The 15,262-nt window shown below is 42.4% G+C and overlaps 1 protein-coding gene across 3 annotated transcripts in view; it reads right to left on the bottom strand.

The window, feature by feature from the left end:
• The window catches only part of LOC149447621 (N-acylethanolamine-hydrolyzing acid amidase-like), a 52,945-nt gene that overhangs the window by 14,508 nt on the left and 23,175 nt on the right, over positions 1-15,262 (bottom strand). For all 3 annotated transcript variants that reach the window (XR_016305844.1, XR_016305845.1, XM_089652305.1), the window contains exons 6-9: positions 8,519-8,691; positions 8,058-8,120; positions 3,922-3,988; positions 2,544-2,572 (exon numbers count right to left, since the gene is read on the bottom strand). Coding sequence is in view for 1 of the 3 variants with exons in the window: in XM_089652305.1 (XP_089508431.1) it covers positions 2,544-2,572; positions 3,922-3,988; positions 8,058-8,120; positions 8,519-8,691 (332 nt within the window). In the remaining 2 variants the exon portion in view is untranslated. The remainder of the gene's footprint in view (positions 1-2,543; positions 2,573-3,921; positions 3,989-8,057; positions 8,121-8,518; positions 8,692-15,262) is intronic.

Here is a 15,262-nt window from a genome sequence, read left to right as displayed (position 1 = left end):
GATTATATGTGGCCTAAAAACAAATGACCATATTCAAGAAGACAGTGTACAAGAAGAGAAGGAAAAGGGAAATGCATCACAGGTGGAGGGGATCAGGATGGAAGACAGAAAAGGAAGGTGCAATAACCAAAATCTCCACAAGATGGCAGTATATTAATAGAATATTATAAATGTGGAATAGACTCCCTCAAGAGTTGGCCAGCTCAGTGGATTGCTTTTTAACCTCCTTGGCGGTGTTCCCGAGTGTAGCTCTGGGTACAATTTCTATACCAAGAACGGTAACCCCGAGCTACACTCGGGCTTACCATGCAGCGTTCTCTGGGGGTCCCTGCAGCACTTACCTTGTCCTTCGCTCCCATGATGTGTCCCCTGCAGCGTCCCCGTCCATCTCCTCCGGCGGATGCCGGCATCTGGCTTCCGTGTTCCGGTCCCTGTGACGTCGGAACGTTCGGGCGGCGGATCCGGCGGGAAATTTGAAATTTTTAAAAAATTACATTTTTGCTGTCATTGCTGTTTCACTGCATTTCACATACATTTTGTCCCTACTGCTTTGTCCTTTGCCCTGCCTGCATTTTGACTGTTCTTTCTGCCTGGAAACTTAGAAAAGTCCATGGCGGCCAAAAAGCGTCCCTTTAGGTCAAAAGCGGTTTTAGAACAGCGATAGTAAATCAGAACCACTTGCAGAATTGAGTGATAATGATTTGTGGGGAAATTCGTCATCAGACACTGAAAACGATTTTGCGACTTTGCTCAGCGATGTGCGAATTTGCCTCTGTATTTCAAATTTCAGTGTTTTTGGTTTGATTATATTATTGAATTAAATTTATTATTATTATATTATTATTTTTTATGATTATTTATTAAATTATAATTTATGATTTCGTGTTTCAAGTTTTATCATATCCGGAATGTTTAATAGACTCTTTTTCGGATAGATTTCAGTGAGTTATTCCTAAAAATTACAGCCTACAATTAAAAACTACATATTTCCATGCAAAAAAATGGTACCGCTTTCAGCACAAAATTCCTGACATGATCATACTGCCAGGGAGGTTAAAAAGGCCTGGATTCTTTCTTGGATGCACAGAATATAACTGGATACCAGGGGGGGACTGACCATTTGGAAACTCGGGCACAGCCCAAGGGCCCGGGGTCAGTAGGGGGCCCCATGAGATGCCCCTGGTACCTTTTTCATAGGCTTTTTGAGTTTGGGCAAGGACACGGGCTCCATGATTCTCTATTGCCCGGGGGCCCCATGAGTTGCCAGTCCGCCCCTGCTGGATACTAACATTTATAGGTAAAGTTGATTCAGGGAAAATATCCAATTGCCTCTCGGGGGATCAGGAAGGAATTTTTTTCCCCTGCAGGAGCAAATTGTATCATGCTTTGCTGGGTTTTTTACCTATGGATCAACTGTGGGTATAGGATTATAACTTTTTTTTTTCTTTTTTAATGGTTGAACTGGATGGTCTTTATTCAGCCAAACTATGTAACTATGTAATTAACATTACCCTAAATATGCATTACATTATATAACTAAATATGTATAACAACACACTGGGGTTGATTTACTAAAATAAGCATGCAAAAGCTGGTGCAGGTCTGCATAGCAACCAGTCAGCATTCTTTTTTTTTTGTTGTCAAAGCTAAAGTTATAAGCTTATTCATTACCATGCACAGCTGCACCAGATTTTACACTCTCCAGTTTTAGTAAATCAAACACTATGCTGCTTAAGGTCTGTTCACCAGTGCTGGCAATGCCTTACTTACTAGATGTGTGGTAATAAAAATGAGAAAAGAAAATGAGAACAAAGTGCAGTTGTTGCTAAAGGCAACTAATCATGCATTTTATTTTATGGAAAAAATAAACTAAAATTCTCAATGTCAGTTATTCCTAACAAAAGTAGTTTAGTTTTCACTTTCTTCTTTCTGTTCTTCAATTTTAATGTATCATCCCCATAGTGTAGTATATATCTAGAAATCTCATTATTTTTATGTATGCTGTAGTAATGCTTCTGTACCACTAACTAAACATCGCTGTCATGTTTCACATGACTGTCATATGCCTTCTATGCCTTCATATGCCTTTTGACCTATCCGATGTTCATTGTTGTAAGATTCTCTCAGTTTATGGAATAAACTTCACAAGATCTACAAGGTGTTGTCTGGATCGAGTCACTGCCTATGTTATTCAACTAAGATTGGAGTTTTCGCTATCTCATCACAACTGTAAGTTTCAGAGATCACACCTTCAATGCTTAGATAGGAGAGACAGAACAATCGCCATAGGAAACTATGCAATTACACATGTGTTTAATGATTTAAGTGTTTTCAAACTCTACCGTGGTGTTGCACTACTTTGAGTCAGTTACTTTCAGAGCAGTGTCATAATCCCAGCTAACTGTGTCCGTCCTGCTGCTAGGAAAGGAAAACATTGTAATAAGCCTTACATTGATGATGTGATTTAAAATTTAAATTGTTAGCCTGAATTTTAGCTCATAAAGTTTATCAAAACATTAGAAATAGCATTTGTAGAGACTTACCACCTTATAACGTTTGGGTCTGACAGGACCTACAAAATTAGGAACAAATGATTTTATTAGGAACTTTATTTAATGATTTACTGCATGCAACTTAGGGTAAGGAATCCCTCACAGTAATGGCATCTACTGTATGTGACAAAAACTATCAGGGCCAATGTACATTTGTTGAAAAGTAATATATTATCAAGTTAACCTGAAATGTGCGGTACCTGAAAATACTAGTTTTGACACCTCCCCTTGGAAATTGCCCCTGCCCTGCTGCCTCCTGCCTGTTGCTGATGGCCAGTGGGGCCAGTCATCACAATGATGAGTAAGTAGGAACAGGCTGGAGGGAAACAGGCCAGCCTTTGACAGGAAGTACTGAAAAGAGCTTGTTACAGCAGCCTCTGTTGTTTGGGTTTCCCTAAGGCTTTACGTACATGAGCCTACCCTGACCGCCGGCCAAGGAAAAGCACACATCACAGAAAAAACATGGTACCACGGTTGCCGCGTTTTTCCGTGGTTGGTGGTCAAAACGTTCCTATCCTGAACGCGATTCTTCTGCGTTCAGGAGAGGGAGGTTTATCCTCACCTAAACGCGGCAGCTCCTAAACTCTGCTAAAAGCCTATGTGCACATGGACACATAGGCTTTCATGGAGTTGAGTTTAGAAGGTTTGGCAAAAATATACCAAAAGCTCCTACACTCGAGTTTAGCAGCTGCTTGTGTACATGAAGCATTCGAGTTGGAGGCATCACTGAAAGCTATGTGCAGGCACCAATGTGCGGCTGAATTGTACTGCAACGGTCTCCTCAGCACCTTAACTAAACTGACTAGTTTAGTTTTTTTTTGATTGTGCTTATATGATTCATCACCCACAGTGGAAATGTGGTGACTGGCCAGTGTGACCACATAACTGTGCTGAACAATGAAAATCTCTGTTGAGCCTTCTTTCATTTGGGACCTGGTTCCTGAGGAAAGGGATACATGGTCAACATAGCTGCATTGACCACTCACTGATTTCCCACATTATGATGCTACACAGCTGCCAAGGTTGTGTGGTGAAGATTGTGCGGCACCTTATAGTGACCAGCAGAGGTGGTGGGAGAATGGCAAGTGACCATCTAAGTGCAGTGGGGATGAGGATTTTCAAAGTTCATTCACCTTTTTCATTTTTTTTTTTATGAAAAGGTGAACTTACCCTTTAACCTGTCAACAAAGAAGCTTGCTATTGTTAGTCTTTCAATAGCATGGAACACTACTTGAGCTGCCTATCTATCCACAGAATGGACTAATGTAAACACCTGGAGACAGCTCAGTTACAGAATGTAAGCAACTGCATGAAAAGAGGTATCCTTAAAAAGTCTATAGACATGCTATGACATTAATATCAAACCAACCTTGTATAAAGAATCTTTGGTAATATTTTCTTGCCCTGTTGAATTCAATGCCTGGGTAGCAAAGTACCTGTGATGGAAAAAAAGGCTTATTTAATGTTTAGTCACAGAGTTTACTGTGTTAGCAGGTAGGCCATCTTTATACCGCATATACTGTATAACTGCTATACAAACCATTGTGTATTAGATGACATGAGGAACAACAAAGCTGCACAACAAAGTCTTCTTTATGAGTGTTTATTGGGAACTTGAAATCTCATATCACCCAGCAACATTTTCTGATATATTTCACTCTCTACAGGGTTCAATCAAAAGACTACAAACACATGTAGCACCCTCCTAGTTAAGTGCTAGGATTTGTATAGTTAGGTCACGTATAGCTGTGTTTTTCTGCTGTTCCATTACCACTATGGATCCCTGGCAGAAGTGATAGGAGATAGGGAGCCAGTTGAGAAGACAGAATAGGTCCATGAGATTTCAGAGGAGAAAAGGACTTCCACTATAAGGTTTTCTCCCATTCAACAACCAGGATTACAACCTGAATGGGGTAAACCCCTGGTGCTCAGAGAACTCTTTCTGAAGACAAATGGCCAAATAGTCTATGTGGGCTGCTGTTGTGGCGAAAGGTAAGTTGCTCATATCTTTTCTACTCCAGTATGGGAGGAAAGACTTCCTATTGAAAGCTTCTCCAGTTGTTTCAAGTTTTAAGATCAAGTGTTAACTGAACTGCAACTTAAAGGGGTAAATCCCTAGTTCTAAATCCCTTACCTTCCTGTGATACGGGGGGAGGGTACTTGATTCATGCCTGGACATGCCATGCTGAGGTGATTTCGGGCGAGTCATTGCTGTGAGGCCGGGCAATGGCCTGCCACAAGAAGTGTACCCAAAGGAAAGGAGCCTTTGTGAAGTTTTGTTCTTCTAGTTTTTCATTCAGGAACTGAACTGTTGCCCAATTCAGAGGGCAGACTGTGTTACTTGTTGGGAGATGTCTTTTGAGCTGTTGGCTTTAGGGCAGGTGATGGCTCATCAACAAAAACTCCTACAAAAAGTCACTTCTACATAGCAGGAGAATGATCCCTTACCTAGTTCTGCAGAATCCTGGCCTAGAGACAAAAGCCCTTTAGTATAAACTCTTCTATGAAAGCACACTTTGCAAAGATTCTTTGCTGTAAAGTTGTTCTGCCCAGTGGGGGATGTTCCTGACAATGCAGGAAGTGGTGTTGCTGCATTCTGGAAGATCCAGGCTCCCAAACCTCTGTGTGAGGGCCATGGACTTTGGTTAGCAGAGCCTGAGCCTGCACACTGTAATGCACTGGACACCACAATGCACTGTACCTGGTGCCTGGTGTACTCTCCTCCTCTCCTGTTGCTCCTGTGGCTGCAGCAGGTGAAATCAGGGACTTCCAGGCTGTCAAGCACTGTCTCTCCAGTACCTCAAAGAGGGGGGTTAATGCCAGGAAGAGGCCAGGGAGTAGATAGCCTATGGATAATTCTCAGTGGTGCAGCCCTCCTCACTTCCAGGCTGCGGCTCGCTGGGTCTTCGTGACCGAGGACCCAGTGAGCAGCCTAGCTATTTGCCAGTCCGTTTGTTTTTCTTCAATTTTTTTTTTTTTCGGCTGGCCCGGTGGGCTGGATAAATGGCTTTGGTGGGCAATATCTGGCCCACATGTCATAGTTTGAGGACCCGTGCTATAAACAGTAGTTCTGGAGTGGACTGACCTCACTGATAAGTATTATCATTGGGTGAAAACCCCCAAACCATCACATTTGATATGAGGAAAAGAAAATTAAAAATCAAAAAGGCAGTTTAAATGAGTGCACTGAGAGTGCTTATTGGCAGCAGCCTTAGGATAAACTTCACCAGTCTTCATGTTAAAATGAAAATCAGGGGGGACAGGGACACTCCTGTAATTTGAAATTGTGAAAATATGAATAAAATTTAAAGTGATTATAAAGCCTCAATGTTTTATCTTTACTTTTATGCATTCTTTGCATTTAGATTTAAAACTTCTGTGACTGTGTGATTGAAATCTCCCCCCTGACCTTCCCCCTTGTACTTACCTGAGCCCCATCATGATCCAGTGCTGTGCTAGAGAGCAGCAGTTCTCTCCCCTCTATCCCTCCTCACAGGGCAGATCAATAGCAGTGGGAGCCATTGGCTTCTGCTGCTGCCAATCAAACTCTGTGATGAGGGAGCGGAGGGCGGGACTGAACTCTGTTGTCTGTGTTTATGGATGCTGGGGCAGCAGGGCTGGGGAGTGAGCATGCATGAGTGCCCCATGGGAAGGGGATAGGAGAGGGCACTCACTGAAGAGGAGGATCCATGCGTGCTGGTGGGAGACCCGAGAAGAGGAGGATTCGGCTCCTCTGTGCAAAACCAAGTGGCTTAGTGGTTAGCACGTCTGCCTTGCAGTAAATGGGTCATGGGTTCGATTCCCGACCATGGCGCCTCCTGCATGGAGTTTGCATGTTCTCCCTGTGCTTGCGTGGGTTTCCTCCGGGTGCTTCGGTTTAATCCCACACTCCAAAGACATGCTGGTAGGTTAATTGGATCCTGTCTAAATTGGCCCTAATATGTGTATGTATGAATGTGAGTTAGGGACCTTAGATTGTACACCCCTTGAGGGTTAGGGACTGATGTGAATGTTCAATATATATATGTGTAAAGCGCTGCGTAAATTGACAGCGCTATATAAGTACCTGAAATTAATAAATAAATTATTTTAATAAAAAAAAAGCTTTACAATCACTTTAATTACATGTCATTTAAGCTATGTGTGCATCCATTAAAAGATACTGAAGGTGAAAGACCTCTGTCAAGCAAAGTCAGTTAAGTTTATTGGCCTGTTGGTATATTCCTTACTCACTCAGGTTGATCTGTGTGAATTATATCTTTGTGTGCTCTACGAAGGTAGCAAAAATTTTTGAAAAGAACTTGCCATTCAAATAGACAAAGGAAGTTGGGATGTTAACTAGGGTGAAGAATTGGAACTCTTGATTTACTTTGATACAAAGATTGAGAGGCATATTTGGTGACATGCCAGATTTAGCCTTTTTGGACCAGAGGCTTTGCCTACAAGTTTAACATAGAAGACTGTAGCACCCTCTACTGTGCACTTAGAGTGAGGAAAATATAATAGCTCACAGCAGTGTGGCAAGTCTGGGGAATTGCTTTGGGTTTAACTTTAGGTCAGGCTGGAGGGCTGTACAAGTCAAGCCTCTGGTACCTCCTCTTGGTTTTAGAGTCTTCCAGAAGATTCTAGAAGCTAGTGGGCGGAGGTCAAGAGACTGTGATCTGTATATTTATGGGAGTCTGACCAACCCCAGGTAGGAGGCTTAGCAGTGTGGTGAGATAGACCTATAAATATGAAAGTGCTTATCCAGCAGGGGAGTCTGGGGATCGGGTGAAAGATGGAATGTTGAGGATCATGAGGCCTGGGAGGGGAGTCTGAGGAAGGGGGGCTCTGCCTTCAGGATGGAGCTGAGGAAGAATAAGGAAGGAAAAGAAGCTGGAAAGAGGAAGCTCCACTGCCTGTAGTCTAAAGGAAAAGACAGCCTGCCTGGCTTGGGAGGACTAGCACAGAAAAAGATCTGAAAGCAGTCTCATCCAAAGCAGCAGGATAAAGCCTAAAGGACTTTTCATTGTACTACTTTGCAATAGAGCAGGCAAGAAGTTCAATATTTTTCTAAAGCTTACTACATATTTATAACTACTGATTTTATTTCTCATATTTTTGTTTTCATTATACTGACCTGTAATTTGTTTTATCTTTTGTATTTATGTGTTGCCAAGTGTGGTCTAAAAAAGTCACACTTTGTCTAAAATCAGCCTGACAATTGAATTGACATAATTTTACAATTTACATAACTGCCTAAAGGACACTAATATATTAAAAGTATTGTAATATTTTACATTCTGCTTTACGTTTCTTCTACAAAACAAACTCTACCTGCTTGAAAATTGTCACTTTTTTTAGTTCAAACCCACTTAAAGTTTAAACATCTAGAAAAATTGAAAGTCACTCAAAATTAGACCTTGAATAGAAATGTTTTTTTTTTTAAACCCATCATTTCTAAGCCATTGGCATGTATAAATAATGCAGTGTTCTATCATCAATTGAGAATGTGCAAATACATACATTCTGTTGTCATATTGTGGATGTGGGGTCCCTCTGTCATAATTGGTTTGTACAAGGAACCACCTGCATATAAGAAACAAACATTATGTTAGCCAGTGAAAAAATATATAGAACAAGAGTTGGTTGTTGAGGAATGACAAAAACAATCTTCTGTTTCACGATATATACTGTATATTAGAATATAAGTTGTGTATTGGTGCGTGGGTAGTTGGAGTCACAATACAGAGGGTAGGTAGGAGACACAGATCAGAATTAGAGCTCCTCTTTTGCATGTAACTTTGGGTATTATTTATTTTGAGAGAATGGCAAGGTCTCTTTAATAATAATTTTTTTTAATGTTTTTATTCAAACATTATGGATTTTTGTTTAATGCAGTACAATGTAATTTTAATATGTGTTGTATTTTAAAATATGGCCCAGCTGCAGTCAGCAAAATAAACAGATTTAAAATACCTACTTACCTTCCATCAGAGGCATTCAAATTCAAAACATCAGCCAATCCATCTCGGTCTCTAGTAATAGCCACACCTTCACCTGGTTTTGTACCGGCAACGGTCAGGTATATCTCAGCAGTGATTTCTGTATGTGATAGTTGCTTCACTGCTGAGTCAAAATCTGGGGCACTGTTCAAAGTCTGTTGAATAACATAAACATAAAAAAAACTGGCTCACAGATAGGGTAGGCCCATTATCTTTCATTCACCAGATATTGGTCATTCGGGCCAGTTTAGGACTATTTGAAGTTTATAAACTCCTAAATTAGGAAATAAACAGTTCCCACAGTGACTGAATGACCACAGTAGTTTCGAAACTTGTATTGTGCTATGCACTGCCTAGAATCTCCTATATAATGCCATGTGTCTGGGTCTTGAAAATACCTGGTTTATTTGAAAGCCTTGAATACTTTTAAGGAGAAAATTCTGAGCTGGGCTTCCTTCATTGTTGGTAAAAAAAAATGGTTATGTACCCTCAGATGAAAGGGAGGATCAACTAATCTGAGCTTTCATACCCTGCTTTTACAAATGTAGCCACCCTGCCCTAAGCAGAATTGTCTAAATTTAGTGGTGTTAAGCTGCAGACAGGTTAGCTAAATTGATAATTTAGCTCCCTTAGGTTTCTTCTGGGCTCTGGTTACCGTGTGTGTCCTTCTGTTGGCAGTAGGTGACACTGCTGCCTCTAGTAATACCATGAGAGCTATACTAATCAGAGTTATGAATATTTATCACTTCCTGGCCAACCAGTAGGAGGTTCCTTGCTGGGAGAAGGTATAAGTATTCAGAGTGTGACCTTGAGTAGTCAGTATATTCTCCCTGGGCCTCCCGCCTTGGGGAGGGGTGTGTTTGCTGCTGAAAACTGTTAGGCCTGCACCCTGAAAGGGTGACCATGTGGCTGAGAAATGGCCTAGATCTTGGGCCTAGCCTGGGGATTGAGGAGTTATCAGAGCCTCCAAATGTCTTGAGGGGCCAGAAAAGCTTGGATAAGGGGGTTGGGCCTCAGTGGAGTACTGAGTTTTCTTCCCAGGGTGCTGGCAGCTGAGATAACAAGTGTTATACAGTCAGGAACTTGTGCGCTGGTTGATGGGGGCGACTGCTGTGTCTTTATGTTCTGGGCTATGCTAGGCACTGTGTGCAGGGTCACTCACTCTGCCCATGGGGTACCTTTACTGTACTGCACCCATCAATGCCCAGGACAGGGCAAGGGGCTGCTGTAAGGGGAATTCAACCTTAAGTGGTCCTCAAACTCTGAGATAGGCTGTACACTGTGTACATTGAGTGGGTAAACTGGATTCCAGTTAACTCTATGGTCCCTTGCCAATGCACACCTCGACTGTGACTGTTTGCATTTAGGAGGGAAATGCTAAACCTATGCCCACCCAGTGACAGTATGGGGTCCCGTCATGCACCTAGCGAGGACCTTATGAGTGCAATTGTCTTCTTCTTTTCCCATACCTGGTGGCCATGTCAAGGGCCTCTGTAACGCTGATCTGCTCCTATTGTTATGAAAGATGGGCCGCTAGGAGAGGGAGTCCCAGAGGCAAACCCCTCACTACCATAGTATGCCTCGCTGAGCACAGATACCACACTTCATGATAGGCTGCTTGTGCTGATTACAGAAGTCCATTAATCTTGACATCTACTACTTGTCTTAAGTCTGTACCATGTTAAGTCTTGCAAAGCTGTCTTCATACCTCAGTGTGCTTCACTGACCCAGCTGTTGGTGATGTGACCAGTGCCAGTTACTTTCATACACCCCTTTCAACTTCAGAACAACATTTCAAGGATTTACTGCAAACTTGACATGACAATTATAACAGCAAAAAATGTCATTTCCCTAACTAAACCTAACTGTCTGGGCCAGCATACCTGCATAGGAATTCCTTATGGGAGAAGTCCACATTTGGCTGATGCAGGGTTGCAGTGACTATCTTTATGGTGTCCCTGCAAATCAGCATCCTTGGGTTGGAACACAGATCTCTGCATCCTTCTTCAAAAGTTCCTGTTTTTGTTCACCCCCAGGACCCAAACCTCTCCCTTTTATATAATACATGAGAAAAAGAGGCCAGGTGCCAGAAAACTCATGAACTTGCCCAGAGAAGGCTGCAAAAAACATTAACCCCTTCTCCCTGCTTGGGAAGCCAAGCTAAATACAGTAGGCAACCTGCCTACAAGCTTTAATCACAGAATGCACGGTTGGCTTCCAAACTCTCTCTGTTTGAAGACTGAGAGCACTTTTGTTCCCCATTTTGTGGAGTCTGCTACTTTTGGGGGTCCTATGTCCTTGCCCTCTCTGCGTGGAGTTTGACTGTGAGCAATAAACTCCTTTTGTTATACCTTTAAGTGAATGAAGCCCATCTGTTCACTTTCTACTATTGACTAAGTAATCTACACCCTGTTCCCCATTTTGTGGAGTCTCCTAGTTTTTGGGGTCCTGTACCCTTGCCCTCTCTCCGTAGAGTTTGACTGTGAGCAATAAACTCCCTTTGTTATACCTTTAAGTGACTGAAGCCCATCTGTTCACATTCCATTATTGACTATGTAATCTACACCCTAAGGTGAAATGCCAGCCTACCCTGTCTTGGGGGGGGTACCACCATGTCTCTGGGCTTGGGAGGTTGCTACACAGCTATTATGATTAATTGCCTTGTGATGTAGCTGAGAGATCAGAAGTAAGTAATCACCCGATACTGCTGAAAGTTGAGCATATGCATGCTCCATGGTCAAGTACAATGTGGGTAGTTTAAAAGTCTAATTAAAAGAAACCTATACTGAGAGAAATACAGAGGCAGCCATTTCTGACCTGAAAATACTAGTACCATGCTGTCATACTGACACAGGTTTTAGCCAATGCACATCAGGAAAGTCAGAGTGAAGTCAGAACTGCTGATTATAGGTTTGCTTTGAAGGACAGCATATGCTGTGTTAAAATATGCTATGTTTTTGTGACATCATGTAGTATACTGCTCCAATCACTAGACAGGACAGAGGAAATATAACACCTGCAATAATAATTTAAAGTATATGTTACCCTTAAAATTATTATAGCATATACTGTGTCTAATACGGTATGTCTTTTGTGTTTCAGTTTTTGCCTTCAGATAAAAATAACTGGTGATCCTGTCATTCCCGTTAAGTTACTTTTCAGAACTGACCACGCTAAGCAGAGAAGGACATCCATGCTGGCGTGGTAAGTTTGCATCTAACTTCCCTGACAGATATACAAACACGCCATGCATAGGCATGTGTGTCTCTGTAATCAGACTTACAGACATGGCCAGTGATGCTGCAGCAATAAGGCTGTAACAATGGCTGTGAACCATTAGCCAATGCAGCTGCAGCCAATATGAGCATGGACAGAACATGTACACAGACAGGGAAAGCAATTCCCTGCTGAGTATGACATTACTCACAGCCTGGAATCACAATGTACACAGTGGGGAAAATATTCTGCACTGTGTTAGACATCATTAACAGCCTGTTCCCCTTCCAACACTGACACCCCCCCCCCCCCACAATACCAGGTTACAACGCAGAAGAGGTTTTGCAGTCATGTGACTGCTGGGTTAAAAAATTTAAGAAAAATAAATCTGGTACCTTTTCTTAATGTTTGCATATATCTGACAAACATTTACAGTTGTGACCAAAATTATTCAACCCCCACTGAAATTGAGTGTTTTGGCCAGTTTGACATTGCTTTTGATCATTCAGTCATCTTGCTTACATTTACATTAAAGAGGCACTTGTAGGTCAGACAAATATAACATAACAGTTATAATGAAATAACCACAAATGTCTTTTCTGTGCTCACAGCATTATCAGTTTTATTCAACCCCCAAGTGACATTCAATCTTAGTACTTAGTACAGCATCCTTTTACAGTTATAACAGCTTTTAAACGTGAAGCATAGCTTGACACAAGTGTCTTGCAGCGATCTACGGGTATCTTCGCCCATTCTTCATGGGCAAAGGCCTCCAGTTCAGTCACATTCTTAGGCTTGCGCACTGCAACTGCTTTCTTTAAGTCCCACCAGAGGTTCTCAATCGGATTTAAGTCTGGTGACTGCGATGGCCACTCCAAAATGTTCCAGCCTTTCCTCTGCAACCATGCTCTAGTGGACTTGGAGGTATGCTTGGGATCATTGTCCTGTTGAAAGGTCCAACGTCTCCCAAGCCTCAGGTGTGTGACGGACTGCATCACGTTTCCATCCAATATCTCCTGGTACTGAAGAGAATTCATGGTACCTTGCACACGCTGAAGCTTCCCTGTACCTGCAGAAGCAAAACAGCCCCAAAGCATGATTGACCCTCCACCATGCTTCACAGTAGGCAAGGTGTTCTTTTCATCATAGGCCTTGTTCTTCCTCCTCCAAACATAGCGTTGATCCATGGGCCCAAACAGTTCTAATTTTGTTTCATCAGTCCACAGAACACTATCCCACAACTTTTGTGGTTTGTCCACATGGCTTTTGGCATACTGCAGTCGACTCTTCTTATTCTTTGGAGACAGCAAGGGGGTACGCCTGGGAGTTCTGGCACGGAGGCCTTCATTACGCAGTGTGCGTCTTATTGTCTGGGCTGAAACTTCTGTACCCACATCTGACAAATCTTTTCTCAGTTCCTCAGCAGTCACACGGGGACTTCTCTCCACTCTACGCTTCAGGTAGCGCACAGCAGTCGAAGTCAGCATCTTCTTTCTGCCACGACCAGGTAGCGTTTCAACAGTGCCCTTTGCCTTGAATTTGCGAATGATGCTTCCTAAGGTGTCTCTTGGTATGTTTAACATCTTTGCAATCTTCTTATAGCCATTGCCCTTCCTGTGAAGAGAAATCACCTCTTCTCTTGTCTTCCTGGACCATTCTCTTGCCTTCACCATGTTTGTAACCACACCAGTAAATGTCTAGAAGGAGCTGAGTATCACAGTCATTTTAAAGCTGCCTAATTGGTGCTTATTATGCTTGATTGCTGCTCGGTGACATCCACAGGTGTTTTCAATACCTGATGGAAAGCACCTGTATGAACCTCTGTTCTTCAGAGTGGTAGTCTTTAAGGGGTTGAATAATTGTGGCAATGAAGAAACCACATAAGAACCATTTACTACTGTATTACATAAACAATTGATGTCATTTTAGTTGCATTTGGGTAGTTACAACGTCCTTGTAGGATTTGATTCTGAATACAATTCCAAATGTACACTATAGTCCCTAAACCCCTTTACAGCATTGGGGGTTGAATAATTTTGGTCACAACTGTACTTTTCAGAGGTGCTTTGCATAGAACTATTTGAAAAAAAAACTCAAATTTTTTTATATAAGTATATCTTATATAGTAAGATATACTTACCTAATCCAGCGATCCTTTCAGCACAAGACCGTTCCCTGCCACTCCTGCCCCTCCACCCACACACTTGTGAATGAACTGTTCCTGACATCATCACGCCCAAAGGCTGGCTCTGGACATGAGGACGACAGGAACAGTCCACCGCTGGACGTGGAGGAGTGCAGTTTTCCGGAGGACCGAAGGATCGGGTAAGTATAGCCTTTCAGTGCGCCCTCTAGACAGAATGAGCAGCTCCACTGCATGGGAAAAAACATTTTTTTATGGATTTCTTTAACATAAGTAAGGTGTGAGTAAAGCACTCAACTTCATCTTGTGAGCTCCAGTCCTGTCTCATGCTCTGGCATTGAATTTTTTTTTTCTAGTTTTGGATAGAGCAGGTAAGTCAGTTTTTTCTTTTTCCCTGCAAGGGAGATTCACCTTTTCTATTTGTCCTCAGGACATCATCCTGAGACAGAAAGTGATGGGAAATCCAAAATGTTAGTTTTGTCATCAGAACAAGAAGTGAGTGGACATCTTCCAATAGGGGGGCAACTGACCTAACCTAAACTGTCTACAAGTTGATGTCACACACTTTGTAGAAAATTTCTTTCACTTCTACATCTCAGGACAGGGGCAGGAAGTAAAGAGACATCTCCCCCACCAGATGCAAACAGCTAAAAATAAAATGGTGGGTTTTAAACTTTCAGTAAAAGAAAAAAACAAGTTTGGCTATACATACACTTTAACAGGTGACAGGGCTCTCTATCTATATACGAGGGGGTCTTCAAAACGTTTCCACACTTTTATACATATGTAGCCCTACCCTCTTGGGAGATGCCAATTTTGGGCCCCCCTTATTTCCTGTATGGCCAGGCAATACGCATTTTCCAACTTTCATTCACAGTCAGTAACCAGGCCATGGACTAATTTTTTGTTGTTTTATTTAGGGATTAAAAACTTGGATAGGGTCTAGGGTTATATTGGATACCCAACTTGACTTGAAACCAGTACTCTGAGGACAAACTTCCTAAATTCTGCACAAAAATGTAGGATCCTGGATTTTCTACTCCCTCCAGAGTGGCATCAGTCCCTTCACGGATCAGTAATACAGCCTCTGTGAGGAGCACTTGGTCACCTCTAAATGAACCTCTTCAGATCCCAGCTAGAAACTGCCCATCCACCTTGCTGTCTTTTGAAGAGTACCACGGAGCAAGAGATTCTAGAACAGACTTGTCACACTGTCCCAGGGAAAACTAGTTGGGTATAGCATCTAGCAACCCTCTCTCCTGTAGGCCCTGGGGGCGTAGAGGTACTCACACTGTCCTTGTGTCCTGTAGCTTTGGATAAACTGCTTTCAGGCTTTCTGCTGGGCTGGTTTCTATGGGGTCCCCTGC

The sequence above is a fragment of the Staurois parvus genome, unplaced genomic scaffold (assembly GCF_062004578.1).
Source record: "Staurois parvus isolate SC_StPar_1 unplaced genomic scaffold, SC_StPar_1.0 ptg000679l, whole genome shotgun sequence".
In the NCBI taxonomy this organism is placed as follows: domain Eukaryota; kingdom Metazoa; phylum Chordata; class Amphibia; order Anura; family Ranidae; genus Staurois; species Staurois parvus.
This window is presented reverse-complemented; position numbering and strand designations above follow the sequence as displayed.